The 17809-nt window shown below is 38.9% G+C and overlaps 1 protein-coding gene across 5 annotated transcripts in view; it reads left to right on the top strand.

Annotated features, from left to right (window-relative positions):
* Nucleotides 1-206: 206 nt before the first annotated feature.
* Nucleotides 207-17809, top strand: part of LOC109239476 (probable 3-deoxy-D-manno-octulosonic acid transferase, mitochondrial) — a 30471-nt gene continuing 12868 nt past the window's right edge. For 2 of the 5 annotated variants that reach the window (XM_019406045.1, XM_019406047.1), the window contains exons 1-12: nucleotides 207-654; nucleotides 1234-1327; nucleotides 2605-2647; nucleotides 3174-3296; nucleotides 3619-3738; nucleotides 3827-3905; nucleotides 4157-4273; nucleotides 5150-5247; nucleotides 6508-6598; nucleotides 7317-7436; nucleotides 7579-7649; nucleotides 9871-10063. In XM_019406045.1, the coding sequence (XP_019261590.1) occupies nucleotides 456-654; nucleotides 1234-1327; nucleotides 2605-2647; nucleotides 3174-3296; nucleotides 3619-3738; nucleotides 3827-3905; nucleotides 4157-4273; nucleotides 5150-5247; nucleotides 6508-6598; nucleotides 7317-7436; nucleotides 7579-7649; nucleotides 9871-10063 (1348 nt within the window). In that variant the 5' untranslated portion in view covers nucleotides 207-455. Of the gene's footprint in view, nucleotides 655-1233; nucleotides 1328-2604; nucleotides 2648-3173; nucleotides 3297-3618; nucleotides 3739-3826; nucleotides 3906-4156; nucleotides 4274-5149; nucleotides 5248-6507; nucleotides 6599-7316; nucleotides 7437-7578; nucleotides 7650-9870; nucleotides 10064-12675; nucleotides 13351-17809 lie in introns of those variants that run through there. The other 3 variants (XM_019406049.1, XM_019406048.1, XM_019406046.1) reach the window with 3 other exon arrangements.

Raw genomic sequence — 17809 nt, 5'->3', positions numbered from 1 at the left:
TCATAGGAGCACCAACAACAGCAGAAGAAAGAAGAAGAAGAAGTTCGAGCAAAAATGGGGCTGAAGTTGTTTAAAAAGTAGGTACAAGTTAAAACATTTTAAAAAAATGAGTATAGGTTAAATGGGGCGTCGTAAAATTTTTACTAGCATATACAGTCTAAATAGGCTGAGATATTTTTTTGTACAATACATTTTAGTATCTTGTACTCTCTTCAACTTAGCTCATTCTGTAGTGAAAGAGAAGGTTCCAAAAGTCTCTTAGCTTAATCGTTTTCTTCAGCTCAACTAAGGTGAGCTTTATCTCTTCGTTTCTTCTGTTATTTCCTCATACGAAATAGACAAAAACAAAAGAAGAACCCATTACTGGAGTTTAGTTCATTTTGCTATCCATTTGGGGCGCGGATTCCATTTTTCACAGCTCAACAGTATAACAGTGCTCAGAAGTATCGGGGAAAATGAGGAGGGAAAGAGGTGAATTGATTTACAAGATTTACAGAGCCCTAACTTATGGCCTATCGCCGCTGATTCATCTTCACCTGCGGTGGCGTAAATTCCGCGGCCTGGAACATCCTCTCCGCTGGCGCGAGCGTCTCGGATTCCCCTCTCTCCCTCGTCCCCCTGGCCCTCTCCTCTGGTTCCACGCTGTCTCCCTTGGTCATTCTTCTTATCCCTTTCATTTTTACTATACTGATTCTTACTCCAATTTATATATAAGAAGAATTAGTGTGTGTATGTATAGATGCATATGCATACACATATACAGATTCATACATTTCGCGTGTGTTTATACAGAGTTTTAAGTTCTATGCATTGACTGTGTAAAAAATATTTACACAATCAGGTGAGTTGAAAAGTAATTGCTTCAAGTAATTGCAGTTAACTTCAGTTGATAACATTGATTGATGACCTAGAATATATGATAAGTAACCTTGCTATAACATGTTAAATTGCATTAATGGTGTAAAAAGTTACATTACGCTATAAGTGTATATAACTTAAATCGTTTTATATAAGCACTAATTTTTTCCGCAATTGTGCATGTACTAGTAATTTATAGAATATGTATCCGTGGAATCTATTGAGAAGTATGTTGGCCTATTTTTCTCTTTTCATTTTTCCAGCTACTCTGCTCAATTTTTTGGTTCATTTGTTATTTTTGTTGTTTCTTTTTCTTTTTCTTTTTTACTCCCTAATTTAAAATTGTTATTATTGTTTGTTGTAATGCGAAATTAGGTGAAGGAATGTGTGCAATTCCAGTGATTAAATGCTGCATAGAGAGGAGGCCTGATGTAACTGTCTTAATGACGACTACCACCACATCAGCATTGTGAGTCTCTAATTTGAATTCCAAGTTCAAATGTTATTTTATTTTGATAGTTGCAGTTTGTTGCTTTGTTATTTCCTATCAAATTTCTTGCAATATTTTCCACTAATAGAAAATTGGTTTTGTTAGTCTTTTCACCTGACAATGATTTTCTATAATTTACGGATGTAAGTTCGTTTAGTTTTTTTTTTCTAAAATAAAATGGAGATATATGAAAAGGATGGTCCTGTGATTTGGGGAGGTTTAGGGAGGTTAAGTTCTTTGATTTATGCAAGTTGTATATCTGGCCCTGTACGGATAATATGTGTCCCGAGAATCTCAGGAAAAAATATCGAGAAAAATAAACATTAAAAATCTCTGGATTGATATCAAAAGTTTATGTTTTTTGCTGATCCAAGATTAGAAAACTCTTATGGATAGAAAGACCAAGCAGTGTGGGGGATGGACATCTTCTTTAGGGTCTTGTATTTGTTTATTTTTAAGCATTTAAATCTACGGGGTTGATTTTAATTGTGGTGCACATTACACGAGATGATTGCTTTTGATTCAATACCGTTTTGGATGCTATCGGTCTGTATTCCAGAGAATAAAAAAAGCTCATGTATTATCATTATGACTTATATATATTGTATTGAAAAGAAAATATATGAAAGCATGCACCTGAAACCAAAAATATTTGAAAATGTAGAAGTACTTGATATAAAAGTTTGGACAAGAGTCAGAAGGTGAAGCTATTACGGGGAGTCCGGTGTTGCACAATAGAACAGCTAAGAGGTGTATCTTAAGTCATAACCTATTTTAACTTGTTTTTCATTCATTGCTGGAAGAGTTTGTAGATGTGAATTCATTCTGTATCTTCTTTCATCACTATAGTTATTGCTGAACAGAAGATGTGATCTACAGAGACAATATAAGGAGTCTAGGGTTCAAAGGAGAAAAGGAATTTCTCGAGTTCCGTTGTGTTTCAGTATTTCCATGATAAATAAATTCAAGGTCTTTTTACGTACTACTAGTGTTGGGAATTTGCTCACTTCCTATAGTTTTAAATTTTAATTTGTACGAAAGTAAGAAACTGCATCATCAGAATGAGAGACATTCTTCCACCTCTTTTTTCATTTTCCATTGAAGAGAAAATTCAGTATGTCTATTCTACTTTTTGCTTTCCCACAGTGAGGTAATAAAAAACCAGCTTTGTGTAAAATTGCACACAAAATTTTTGCTACTTTCTGTTTTGCTGAAAAAATAGAATATTAAGTATCTGATTCTTTGCTTTCTTACAGTGAGGTGATAAAGCACCAGCTTCCAAATAATGTCATTTATCAGGTATTTGTTATGCTGTTTCCTTAAGACTGTATTATGCTTCGTTTCTTGACATCACTAAGTTGAGTTGTCTGACAAGGCACTGCTATTCCACATTTTTGAATATTTGCAAGCCTAATTTTTTTTGAAGAATCAATTATCATGCTGTGTAGACACAAGCTCTTCTTCCTCCCCTCATGTTATTTTTTTTCACCCTCCACATTTAAATTATCATTTTTCGTGGACCCTAGGATCTTTTCTATTGCTGTGATTTTTTTCACCCTTCCCCTTTCTTCGGAGCCATACTGGAAGAATGACCCTGTTCGTTTGCAACATTCTTATGATGTTCTGGCATTTCTTTTTCTGTACACGTGTTTCTTCTGAATCTCACTCCTGAGATTCCTAGTTCCATGGACAAGACTGAAGCACTTATAGTAGCAAACTATCAATTACATTTTATGTGTCTTTCTTACCAAGGCTAGAAGGTAGAAGGAGTGCCTCTGACATGTCTCTTTTTTTTTTTCTTTTTTTTTTTCCACAAATGTACCAGTTTTCTCCCATTGACACTCCTGCTGCCATTGATGCTTTCGTTTGTTATTGGAAGCCAAATGCAATCATTTTAATTGAAAGTGAGCTCTGGCCAAACCTCGTTATAGGTGCCGCAAAGAAAAGGGTAAATATACATCTTATTCTATGAATGCTGCTGAACTTAGAGATCTGCTATTTTAGTTTCTCGTATCTTGGCTAAGGCTTGTCTTTTATCATCTTTATATTTTTCTGTTATGAGGTAACTGATGTAATGGAAGTTTATTTTATTTTTTCATGAGAGGACTATATCATTTAACCTATTTTATTGTTCAGATGCCTAGTTTAGTGGGTTAGCATCAATTATTTTTGTTCTTCTTTTTTTTCTTTTTTGTATTTCAGATTCTACTCACTTGTATATTGGTATAATATGTCTTTCTCTACTTTTACACTCCCGTTATGCTACTCAGATTGCACTTGCATTGCTTAATGCTCGAATGTCTGCAAAATCTTATGACAGTTGGTCACAACCATTTATTATTCCTCTGACATCATTGATGCTCTCTAAATTCTTGCTGATTCTTCCACTGGTATGTCTCGTGTTTTTTCGTTGACGTTTTTGTGATCATCTTTTACATAACCTCACCTTTAAGCTTCTGCATTTATATTTCTACACAGAGCACTACACAGGCAATTCGTTTTCAACTGCTGCAGTGTCCACCATTCATCATAAATTTTTGTGGCGACCTAAAGTATGGTATGGCCAAAACTAAAAATACCTGATCTTATTATCTTGCATGTACATTGGAGCTACTAGCACTTCATAATAAACTCGTTTTTTGTATATCCTTTAGTTTACCGTGATTATTTGTTTCTTCTTAGTGGCTTAGGAATACACGTATGGCTTCTTTCTTTTTCAGGTTCAGGAATATTTTTCACATGTACCGCTGCTTACCAGAGAGCAGGCGTTGTACCCTACTTCTCACTTCCTTTTTTTTCCTGATTTAGCTGTAGGAAACATTGAAACTGCTGAAGGGGATCAGAGAGCTCTGGAAGAGTTGCAGGTACAGCTTATGAACAGAAAGGTTTGGATGGCATCTTCCATTCATAAGGGTGAAGAAAAAGGTAAATTTCTTGATGTATAATATTTTCCATGTATTAAAGACAAGATGAAGGAACAAAAAGAATCTTGAGGGAAAGGGAGTTGGATGAGAGAGTCTTAAAGCCCCAGTATCCTATGTTGTTATACCATGGTAGTAGTCTGAGATTGAGTTCATCTAGGCACGTGTGTGAACAAAATGTGTTGTGGTTTAGTCCCTTACCTTCAATTTTCTCTAAGGCGTCTTGGATAGGTTAAGTGGGGAAAGGTGGAGTTAGAGGAACTAGGCATGGGGGCTGGGCCCTCAAACTCATCACTCATGACTTCATGAGTATACGACTGAGTAAAGAGAAAACTCACGGAGCATTAGTGATCAGAAGAAAATTGATTACTGGTAGATGGTTTATTTTGATTGGGGGCCAGGAACTTAGATGTATGTATGGGTATCGATACCTACCCAGTTGATTGTTTCTGTGCCAAGTCTGTTGTCATGCATTTACGGCTGAAGTCAAAAATTTCTATTGGTTCAGATTGACCTTGATTTCCCGCTTCAGCTAACAAAGTTTAAGGTGATCTGCTCTCTGTTTCTTCTTGAATCTAACTTAAGAATGTTGTTCTGCTTCTAACTTATCTATAAAAAAAGGAAGAGAATTCTGTTCTACTTCTCTATCACTTCTCTAAAAAGATACATGTGAGGATGTTCTCTTTTATGGTTATCAAGTGTTTGTCTTATTGAAAAGGGAAAGGGAAGGAAGTTTTTCCCAATCTGAGAGGAGTAAATTTCTGCTCTTTGGATGGAGCAGAAAAGAAGTGAAGAGTCTACTTCATGGTCTAATGACCTTGAATATGACTGTAAGTTACTTTGTGCTGCTGAACAAAATTATGACAAAATTGATATGCAGTCATGTTGGATGTACACAAAGCACTAAAGCAAATACATCCGGATATCATTACCATCATTGTGCCTCGGCATCCTCAGCATGGGGAACTAATTGCTTTGGTATGATTACTGTGCATTAGCCTATTATAAATGCTTTTATTTGTATTGATGATCCATCTATGTCCTCTTCAAATTGCTCTAGTATCTCTCTCTTGAACTTTAAACTTGACTGCATCATTAAGTTATTAACCATGACCATGCACCACTTTCTTGCCATTAAAAATGTCCTCATGTGAATGTCATGGGCGGCTTTCCAGCCATGCCCCATGACCCCTTGGGCGCGCCCCGAGGCGTCCTAGCAAGCCTCCCAATGCCTAGCGCCACGGACGGCCCCGTGGTCTTGGCCGCGCCAAGTGACAAGCGCGCAGGTGCCTCTGTCGCCCCACCGATATCCCTCGCCAGCGCCAAGCCGCAGGCAGAAGCCAACAACGTCGTGCGCGCAGACAACGCCGCGCGCGCAGACCGTGATGCCAAAGACACTGCTGCTGACAACGGACCCGCTGCTGCCTTATAGAAAACTAAGTCATTTTCATTGTAAATATAGAGTAGTTTTATTTCACGTACTTCCGTTATGTTTCTCTAGCTTAGTCAAGTCTAGTTTTGTAGCTTTGGATTATTTTTTTTTAAGTATTATTAGGGGGGATCAAGCAATCAAAACTTTCTAGCAAGCAAGCAATTCTCTGTACTGGTGTCTCTCCCCCTCGACACCGCGTTGCTTTTCTGTAATAGCTTTCATTAATGCAATCAAGCTTTCTTTTATTCTGAATTCTCATTTCTGTTCTCTCAATTGCTCTTGACATTGGTTTTTCCGTACGGCACTGACAATCTCGTCTAGCGTATGGAGGGGACCTCAGTTGGCGGACAGCAACTGCACTGACATCAGTTGCCTAGCCTTACGTCGCCCTTCCAAGGAATCTCAGGAAGGCGCCGCGTAACAGATTGGATGTCAAAGAGACCTTTATCGACCAGGGGCGAATTTAGGGGGGCGCAAGGGGTTCACCCGAACCCCCTTCGCCAGAAAATTATACCGTATATATACTGCAAAATTTGTTTTGTACCTCATATTATATTTTGAATCCCCCTGACACATCCCAAAAGCATAGCTCAGTGGTTAAGGGGGTTCAAAACCTTTGTGAGGTCACTAGTTCATTTCTCACTGGCCATAGTCTCTTTTAAATTTTTTAACTTTTTCTTTTATGAACCCCTCAGCAAAAATCCTGCCTCGGCCGCTGTTATCGACCTTTATCTTAGAATATGGAACTTGTATATTACTTGCTCTATCAAGGCAAGGTTTATGATATTCTTCTTCAACTTATGCAGGAACTGGAGAAAGAGGGAGTAAGGGTGGCATTAAGGTCTCGTCATGATAAGCTCCTGCCAGGAACAAACATATATGTGGTTGATACATTAGGTTGACCTCTTTTTGCTTTAATATATTTTTTAAGCTAGCTGACTAAGAGATTTTCTCTTTAGATCTACTTGTTTTAACCATCCGCATTTCCATTCAAAAAGTTAGTGACACTATTGTTTTTCTGTAGGTGAAGTAGTTGAATGGTCTCCGTCATGCTTTTTCTCTGAATTCTTTAGTAGGTCTCTAACAAACTGGGAATAACTACATTAGAAATCAGAAACAGTTTTGGAGTTTGTTACTTGTTGATAAGCTTTTTTCAAGTTGTGGGTAAAAATGCGTCTAATGTAACTATTAGGTGTGTTGTATTCACCAACTAATGATCTTGTCTCTCGCCACCTGCTTAAACTTCTATATGACATGGATCCACATAATTCAACAAGGTACAAATAGCTAAAAGTTCCAATTTCCGAGTCTCACACATTTTCCTTGTGCTTAGTTTACAGAGTAGAGCCAGCTTGCATATGAGGAGCAGGTCGAAAATCTAACCCCAAACAAAATAAAAAAGAGAGAAAATCTATCCCCTCATACCACAATCTACATTATATCTATCCTTATATTATGTGTTTGTCCACATAAGCTAGAAGATTAGGTGCAGTCTTAACTTCATAAAAAAGAGGATTAGCTACAGTGTTTAATTGATGAAATACTTTTTTTGCCTGTTAATACAGAAATTTAAATGAAACAAAGTCACTGATTTTCTTGTCATTCTGCTCTGTAGGTGAATTGAAAAAGTTATACAGACTAACACCAATAGCCGTGATTGGAGGTTCATTTCTACCTGGTTCAGCTGGTCATAATATTTCAGAAGCTGCTGCAGCAGGCTGTGCTGTTTTGACTGGTCGATTTTGGTTCCCTTCTTTTAAATAGAGCTTTTGATCTTTGGAATGCCTGGTTAATTTTGTAGTAGAATTCCAAGTTTGATTCTTATCTGGTGCATAATGTATATTTATATCGGTTCTTTCTTTTGGCCTAATTGTCAGGTCCTTATATTGGTCATTTTTCTTATATGGCAATACAGATGCAACGGTTGAATCCTTTGTCAGTATTACAGGTCTGGAAGCTTACTGTGATCTATATAATTCAGTTGATTTGTGTTCCTTTTTTCTTTTACAAGTATAACTCAGTTGATTTGCACAAGAGTTCTACAGGACTGTATTCATGGTGTATTTTACATGCTTTGCATTGGAAGGGAAGGATGGCAGGAATATATTAAGAAGGGGGTGGTTGAAATGGTGCAAGACCTATGTAGTCAAATTTCAAGGTCAACATTTGTAGGCTTCCTGTTAAACACTAAATTGGAGAAAGTGGCTTGACCAACCTGTTAGGGAGAAAAGGAAGAGTCAACACAGTATATAACCATTAATGAGAAGTGGGAAAGAGCATGGTTGCAGAAATCCTACAACAACAACAACCCAGTATAATCCTACCAGTGGGGTCTAGGGAGGGTAGTGTGTACGCAGACCTTACCCCTACCCTGGGGTAGAGAGGCAGTTTCCGATAGGCCCTCGGCATCCCTCCCTCCAAGAACTCCTCACCTTGCTCTTGGGGTGACTCGAATTCACAACCTCTTGGTTGGAAGTGGAGGGTGCTCACCGCTAGAGCAATCTACTCTGGTTGCAAAAATCCTATTTATAGTTATTAAAAAAAGGGAAAAGGTCTGGATTTGCCCCTCTACTATAGTATATTGTTTACATGTATCCCCCGTTATACTTTTCGTCCATTTCCGCCCCTACCGTTAACAAACTTTTCAGATTTTCCCCTAACCCTAACGGCCCTACACTGTAGCAACTGACCCCTCCAATTGTTTTCCATGTCAGCTGCTAAGTCTTATTAAAAAAATAAAAAGCTGCAAAGTCGTAGAAACAAACAAGTGAAAAAGAAGGTACTTTAATCTGCCTTAGACCTCTCCCCCACACCACCACACGCGTCGTCCTCATCACCCACAGCACCCTTCATTCCCTCAGAATCTTTCATTTATTTTTCTAACCATTTTTTCTTTTTTAATTTTACTTTCTTTCCTTAATTCAAGAAATGATTCTCACATGATTAATACAAATTTTTCAAACTGCTGCCAACCAATATTAGAACACAGCTTTCAAAAGAAATTTTCAAATCTGGAGCTCTTAAAGTTCAACAATGGTGAAGCCGATGAATCACATTTAATGCTAATTTCAACTGGGTTTTAAAAAATTTCAATCCTACTACAGTTACCAAATCAATCCTTAAAGTTTAATTCAACCTCATATGCAAAAAATCCCAACCCAGGATGAGGCTTTAAATTTTCGGTAATGGGCTTCCCAATCTCTTACTTGAATCTGACCCAGCAGTAACGAACACATGAATTTAATTCAAAATTTAAAAGTTCAATTATTGTCATGTTGTTTCATTTTGGCTTAGATTGTTTGTTTAATTTTCTTGTTCTGATGAAAATGGTGTGAAGGAGATGACATGGTGTTTTGATGAAGAAGAAGAGATGTAAAGAAAAAGAGGAAGAAAATGAAATAAAAATAGAAGTAAAAATGGAAAATGAACAGATTTGGAGGGAAATAGGTCGGGTATAGATTGAAATAGTGGGAATCAGGTGAATCGCCCCATATCTTGACTGATTATGTGGTGAATGACATAGTGTCATCTGACTTGGCAGCAGACAAGGAAAAAAATTGGAGGGGTCAGCTTCTACAGTGTAGGACCGTTAGGGTTAGGGGAAAATCTGAAAAGTTTGTTAACGGTAGGGCGGAAATGGACGAAAAGTATAACAGGAGACACATTTAAACAATATACAATAATAGAGGGGCAAATTTGGACCTTTTCCCTTAAAAAAATCCGTGTCTATGAATACGGGAATGCAAGAATTCAATAAATTATTTAATAATAGAAAATGAATTAAGAAATTAAAACTAGCAAGACTTCTTATGATTAACAACCTTTAAGTCAATAGCCTCCATTGATTGACAAAAGCTTCAAGAATCTAGGTTTATTGTCTTTTGCTGAAATTCTGAATTTATTACATAGTACAGTACATTGAAGTGAAGTACTCCATATGAATTTGAGATATGTAAATATATACTGTAGCTTTTTATTTGTAACAGCAAAATATTTACTAAAACAGAGAATCCAACTGCACATTTTATATTAATTGGCGCTGATGAACCTATGGTTTGGGGGGGGGGGGGGGGGGTGGAAGATTAACACAGACAATATCATATTGAAGTGTTTATTGTGGGTTTACTTTGAATTTGATTTTTATCTTATCTCTTTGAGATCCTTGTCAGACTTCTTTGCGCTGTCAGGTTTCTGGCCACATTCTTGTTGAAGCTCTCAGCAACCTTCTTACTGATGCAAAACTTCTGGAAGCACATCAAGAAGCTGCTAAACAAGCTTATTATGCGCTGTCTCATGGGATCACTGAAAATGTTTGGAGCCTTTTAGACTTGCACATTTTTCGGAATGCACTGGCACACCGAGGTTTGATGCTGTGAACCCCTTTCTTCAGCTCATCCCTATCCATGATTGGTATTTGTCATGTTGAAAAGGTCTTGGCAAAGTTCCTGCTTCAATGTCATGATATCTGGAGCAGGGAACAAAATATTCATGTGGAGAACATAAATTCTTTTCCCCTGTATATCAGGTGCTCTTCTGTTAATTTCATTTAATGTGATGAGAAACGCCTCATCAGCTCATTGCATGCTAGTACCAATCGTGAAATACCTTATTAGATATCCGGTTTCCCTCTGTTTACTCCTCAGCTATAGGCTTCTTTGCATGAACTTTCTTAGAAGGAAAATGCAGGAGCTTATAGTAATGCATTTCTCTTGGATCCCACCTCCACCACTATGTTTCACTAATGCTTTGGGTTATTTTTTTTCTATTCCTTCTCTAGTGTATCCTTGTAACTTGCTGATTGACCAAATTTTCACACTATTTCCGCTATCCTGGCATCCACAATATGGTGTCGATACTTCACTTACTCCCTTCAGGTATTGTAAAGGGCAACATCAATTAGGGAGATTCATTATAAGTTAGAACCTGTATGGATCAATTATGATGATTCTTAGTTTGTAATTATACATTCTTTGTATTCCTTCCTACTTTAGAACATGGGTACATCACTATTTAAAGCCCAATAACTTGAGGGAATAATCAAGCTGATTCATTCCTGGAAACACATCTTTTTATTCTTCTCTTTTTTTTTAGCAAGTCCCTTCTCTTAGTTTTGTTTTATTTCCGAAAAAAGAAAAATCAACGAAATATCGTTCCAGCAAAACTAAGTTATGTCTCATCCTTCTTTCACTGGCAGGATTATCTAGCCTCGTCTCGCACATAAAGAAGATTTCCTACCATGTCCGCTATTTTTAGAAATCCACCATCTGCGGCAGCGGAGTAAACTATAAAGCTTCACCATATTCAATCGTTGTTGATACCACATGCAGTTGTGTGGCATCTTCTCTGGCGAACAATCTTGTGGGGAATCACTCTATTCAGATTGCCTGAATCTCCTGCATCCTTCTAATCCATCAACCACCCTCCCCAAGTGATGAACCACCGAATCATCGGAACTCAAGTTTGTCATCTTATTTCTTCAAGCGAGATTTCAGTTCCTTTCTTTGGTCATGGAACTTCCATTTTAATCCCTCTATTGTGATTCATAAAGAGAATTCCTCTTCCTTTACTACTTTGTTTCAGGGTGAACCTCGACGGTTTTGCTATTTTTTCTTCTCTAACATAACCTACACTACTCTGAAGGTCTTCCTTCGTCCTGCACTCCGTTCGAATTTGAAAAGACGTAATTTCTTTGAACCGGGCACTAGGAGTAATATAGATATCGACTTGGCTTCCACATTCGCCATGAGGGCATAGATCCACAGAAAGGGATTATTGTTATTCTGGTTTTCCCAAGTTTACTTCCGCATTCATCATGAGGGCATAGATCAAGAAAATTCTTTAAGTCTTCAGCTCTGTTACTGTGGTTTAACTTATGTTGCTCAGACTCTCCGAAAATGTCGCCTGGTGTGTGTCAGATCCTCCAAAAATAGTGCATTTTTGAAGGATCCGACACGGGTGCGGCAGCATTTGGACAGTCCGTGCAGCATAGGGTTTAAAAACCTTGAATTCTTTTTTCCTTGAGAAACGATCATTTTGAACCTTCTTCATTCCCTGCAGTTGAGTAATCACAATGAGTGGAAGTTGCATATAAGTGGGTGCAAAAAATTCAAGCATAAGTGATACGCTCAAATTACACTTATATAAATGGTGTAAGACGGTCGATGTCAAATATAATAACCCAACTAGGTTGGGATCGAATCCCACAGGGAATAGGTGTGAAAATGTTACTTTGAATAGTGTGTCACTTGACTAAAGCCGTAATTCTACTCCGTTAGTTTGGAAAGAGTTTGGTAATTGTGAATTGTTAAGAGAAGCTATTTTGGTAAGAGAATTGATTAATTGGATTAAGAAACCAAGGTTGTGTCCCCTTCTATGGAGTGTAGTGCTATCGGTTTTAATACTATATATTTCTAATGGGAGGTCCTTTGATATGCAAATGGTTCCTAAATGACTACCATTATTTCCTAATAGTTATGCAGTATTTCCTCTTTATGATTTTTCCAAATATAAAAGAGTTTCAATTAAGAGCAACCAATTCATGCCAAGTAGAACTCACTTATTCCTAAGCGATTCTATTAACAAGGTTTAAAGCCTTGAGTTCTTGCTATTCAATTCTACCAAACACTAACCCACTTTTCCAAGTGAAAGATAAAGTAAATTGGCACTAGTATGGTAGCTCTTTAGTTGCTTGAGGACAAGCAAGAGTTTAAGTTGGGGGTGTTGATGTGCCGTTGCAACAGCAACAACAACAACAACAACAAACCTAGTATGTTCCCAACAGGTGGGGTCTGGGGAGGGTAGTCTGTACGCAGACCTTACCCCTACCTAATGCATGTAGAGAGGTTGTTTCCAATAGACCCTCGGGGTGTTGATATGCCGTGGAAATGCGCAATTTCTGATACCAATTTCATTGACTTTAGCTTACCTTTTAAAGCATTTTGAGTCATTTCTTATTTAATTTTGTTGTTTTTTAGGAAGCCGGACTTGAAGAGCCAAGAACATGAAAAAGATGTCAAAAACCATGAAGAAATCAGATTTGCGACAGATGCAGTCGCAGAAGTGATGTGCGAGCCGCATTTCTATCGCGGAAGCAACCAGACCAGCCCAGTTTTAAGAGTCAAATATGCAGTCGCATAACCATTGTGCGGACTACAGAATTGCCGCACAAATGCAAGAAAAATTCCCAGTAATCCAAAGTGATGATTATGCGATTCCCAGTAACTGATATGCGATGGAAATCTGGAAGTGCTGAAGATCAGATCTGCGGTGTTGCAACGATTTTGTGGACCGCGGATCACTTTTGCGGTCCATTCTGCGATCGCATACTAACTTGAAGGGCTATTTTTGTCACATTTCGTTCGTGACATTTGGGCCATTATAAATAGAATAACTAGGGTTTTTGTGGGACATCTTGTCTGAAAAAGGTCCTACATTGAGAGTATTGAATACACCACTTATTTTGGAGCTTTTTGGATAGCTTCCAAGACTGTCTTCATTGTAAGCTTTTATGACTTTCTTTAATTCTTTGTTCTTGTATTTTACTATGAGTAGCTAGCTTTAAATACTAAGGTTGTGGACCCTAAGTAGGTGTAATATTAATGCGTGTTTACCATTGAGTATATATATAATGGATGGTTAATTTCTATTCATTTCTTATGCTTCATTTATGTTGATGGTTGCAAACATTAACTAGTGCCAATTTACTTAATCTTTCACTTGGAAAAGTGGGTTAGGATTTGGTAGAATTGAATAGCAAGAACTCAAGGCTTTAAACCGTGTTTACTAGATTCGCTTAGGAATAAGTGAGTTCTGCTTGGCATAAATTGGTTGCTCTTAATTGTAACTCTTTTATATTTGGGAAAATCATAAAGAGGAAATATTACCTAACTATTGGAAAATATTGGGTAGTCATTTAGGAACCATTTGCATATCAAAGGACATCCCATTAGAAATATATCATATTAACACCGATAGCATTAATTTCCATAGAATGGGACACAACCTTGGTTTCTTAATCCAATTAATCAATTCTCTTAACAAAATAGCTTCTCTTAACAATTCACAATTACCAAACTCTTTACAAACTAACAGAGTAGAATTACGGCTTTTGTCAAGTGACACACTATTCAAGTAACCTTTTCAAACCTATTCTTTGTAGGGTTCGACCCCAATCTAGTTGGGTGGTTATATTTGACATCGATTGCTTTACACAATTTATATAAGTGTAATTGGGCGTATCAAATTTTGGCGTTGTTGCCCGGGAGTACGGTTTTGAAATTACTAACTTGTGTGCGCTTTACTTTACATCTTTTTCTGTTCCATCACACTTTGCTTGTTTTGTTTGGTGTCACTAGGCAAGCATGGGCGAGCGGGGGAATGTGTTTGCGGATGAGAATGAGTATGTTGATGATACAAACACCATTGTCCTTCCTAGAGTGGACGCGGCTACCTTCAAAGTGGAACATAGCCTAATCCTAACACCTCAAAATTTTTTTGGGTGTGTGTGAAATGCATAAGCAGAATCATGTTTCGGATGATGTCGTAAGGTTGAGGATGTTCAAATACTCTTTAGCCAGAGAGGCAAGGCAATGGATTCACCATCTACTTCCTAACTCCATCCACACTTGGGCCGAACTTGTGCATGTCTTCCTAGAAAATGGTTCCCACAAAGCAAGAACGAACTTCGGGACAAAATTTTCTTCTTCAAGCAATTACCAGGGGAACAACTACATTGAAGCATGGGCTAGATTCAAGCAGTATTTGGTGAGATCACCAAATCATGGGTTTTCAGAAAATATTTTGTTGGAGAAGTTATACACACCTGGATCCTATGAATTAATCCGTAGCCAACAATACGGCTAATGGATCGTTCATGGACAAAATATTTGCAAGAGTCACTCAAATCCTCGACAAGGTGGCGGAACACAACCAAGCTTGGCATTCGGGCGACACCGTGGGTGGAGTCTCATATGGTACCTCTTCTTTGACCAACATGGTCAAGGAAAATCAAGAAAGAGATCAATTGATTGCCGGGCTTGCTACCAATGTCAATGTGTTGACAAAAATGTTCCCGGAAAGCCAAACAAAGAAAGTGAATGTTGTGGAAGAAGTACAACCAATGTCAAATGCTAACTATCAACATCAAGAAAGCCAACAACAAGACTATCCTCCAATGCAATACGAAGAAGCAACTATGTTAACAATTCACAGGGAGGATATCAAAGACAAAACTACCAAGGGTCGGGACAACAACACTAATGGAGACCTAACTGTCACGACCCAAGTTCCAAACCCGGTCGTGATGGCGCCTCTCGTGAAGACAAGGCCAGCCAACTAACCCAAATCGTCTCTTTAACAATTTTTACACATAAATGAATAGATAAATACTGCTTAACGACAATAATAACCAGTATTTACAACCCAATACAACCCGACCGGGGTGTCACAAGTCACGAGCATCTAAAGAAACCTGAACACAACTACAGGGCCAATATTATACAAAAATAAATTCTGGAATGCTAAAGACAACGTCCGGTGCCGCGAACGCTGGCGGTCACCTTACTCAGCTACAATAGTAATACCTTCAATCAGCTAATAACCCGCTACCGGGTGAATGATACCTGCAACTGCACGCGAGGTGCATGGAGTAAAGTGAGTACTTCCAACTCAGTGGTAATAAGAGTAAATAATAACTGAGAGACAAGAAATCACGTAAGAGCACTCCATCATGCTATATAGGACAGTACAACCCTTTGAGAAAACAGTAAAACCGTGAAAAAAATCCTTTAGAAAATATCTGGCTCAGTTTAAAAACCTCTTTTGAAAATATCCTTTTCCAACAGTCAAGCAAATGAATGCCTAATCAGATAGTGCAAGTTCGCACATAAGTCAGCCCCTTGGGCACAGCACTCCACTAACAATTAACATCAGGGCGTCTGGTAAAAGTGCAAGATGTAGCATGAATGCCAATGAAATGAGAGTGCTGAATGTCATGACACGTATTGCAAACAGGAACCAATGCATGAATGCAATGCAATGCATATGACCGCTACGGCGCGCAGCCCGATCCATTTGGGTACCCACGCTCACTGTGGGGGTTCAGACTCCGGAGGGGCTCCTACAGCCCAAGCGCAATATCATCATAGCATCGCTGCGGCGTGCAGCCCGATCCATCCTCAGTCCAGAACATGCAAATGAGCCACTCGGGCAATGTCAAGTAATAGCTTTTAACTCAAAACATCAGAAAAATGCAATTTAAGTCTTTAAACTTTAGCCATATGACTGCATATTTCAAAACAGGGTTTAACTCAGGACTAAAATCATATAATATGCTAAGTGTCATGAAAACAGTGATAATAATCCCTAAAGGATTCAAATAATCGGCACGAAGCCCAAAACATGGCAATCAACCCAAATCACGATAGCATCAAGTAGGTTTCAGTCAATTACGCAGTAAAATCAACAACCGGGATGGACCAAGTCACAATCCCCAACGGTGTTCTACCCCACGCTCATACCTGGCGTGCAAGTCACCATAATACAGCACTATGATGTGCAAATCCGGGGTTTCAAACCCTCAGGATATCATTTACAAGTATTACTCACCTCGAACCGGCGAAATCCCTNTAAATCTATCAAAGTTCCATGTATTTAGGCCAAGGGACTTACCTCCAATCACACCTAGTCGAAATCCCCCTTCAATTCCGTCCAATAGCTCCCAAGCTCGCTTAAAAATGGTGGAAATAACATAACCCTCGCGGAACAAAATGAATATAAAACTCCTACTGGCTTCAGGGGTTTCCGCTTCTGCGGTCCCCACGCCCGCTTTCGCGCAATCGCTTCTGCGGTTTTTGTCCGCTTATGCGGAATTTCATTAAAACTCAAGGGCCGCTTCTGCGACACAAATTTCCGCTTCTGCGGAAGCTCACCTCCTGGCCAAACCCGTTTCTGCGACCGCCTGTCCGCTTCTGCGGACTCGCTTAAGCGAAAAGTGTTCCGCTTCTGCGGAACTGCCCAACTCCACTCCAGACCGCTTTTGCGACCAAGATTACGCTTCTGCGGAACCGCTTATGCGGTCCATTTCCGCAGAAGCGAACATACCAGAGCAAAATCTGCCATTTCCTCAACTTGAATTTCATCCCGATAGCCATCCGAAATCACCCCGAGGCCCCCGGGACCTCAACCAAAAGCACCAACATGTCTTAAAACATCATACGAACTTGCTCCAATCATCAAAACACACCTAACAACACTAAAATCATCAATTCACATCGGATTCAAGCCTAAGTTCTTCAAGAATTTCCGAAATACACTTTCGATCAGAAACCCGACCAAACGATGTCCGAATGACCTGAAAATTTGCACACATATCCAAAATCACTTAACGAAGCTACAGCAACTCTCGGAATTCCATTCCGACCCCTGGATCAAATTCTCACCCATCCACCGGAATTCGCCAAAATACTAACCTCGCCAATTCAAGCCTAATTCTACACCGGGCCTCCAAAATCAATTCCGATCGCACTCCCAAGTCACAAATCATCCCCCGAAGCTAACCGAATCACCGGAAATCACATCCGAGCCTTCTAACTCATAATTCAACGTCCGGTTGACCTTTCCAACTTAAGCCTTCCTTAAAGAGACTAAGTGTCTCATTTCCTATCCAAACCAATTCAATTCAACTATAACTCACTCGTTGTTGATAATGAAACATGAAGAAGCAATAAATGGGGAAAACGGGGCTGTAATACATGGGACGACGGGTCGGGTCGTCACATCCTCCCCAACTTAAACCAACGCTTGTCCTCGAGCGTACCCAGAGTTGTCCTAGAAGCTAACCAACAGCTGAATAACTTTACCAAGCATATACCCGGGGTGATCTCCCGTCACCCTATCTCATATATGTCCGACAACACAATATAGCCGAAATCTCACAGTCCATTTAAACCATAAACCATAGAACCACATTGCACTTTCCAAAATCATACACAATATCAGAACCTCACATCTATACCCAGAATAAACCCGAACCAGCTGTAATAACCCATACTTGCAACCTCAGGTGAAATCATACGATATACCTCATAATCCAAACACTCGAAACGATAG

This window comes from Nicotiana attenuata, unplaced genomic scaffold, assembly GCF_001879085.1.
Source record: "Nicotiana attenuata strain UT unplaced genomic scaffold, NIATTr2, whole genome shotgun sequence".
Classification (NCBI taxonomy): Eukaryota; Viridiplantae; Streptophyta; class Magnoliopsida; order Solanales; family Solanaceae; genus Nicotiana; species Nicotiana attenuata.
Note: the sequence above shows the minus strand (reverse complement) of the source record. Positions and strands in the feature narration are given on the sequence as shown.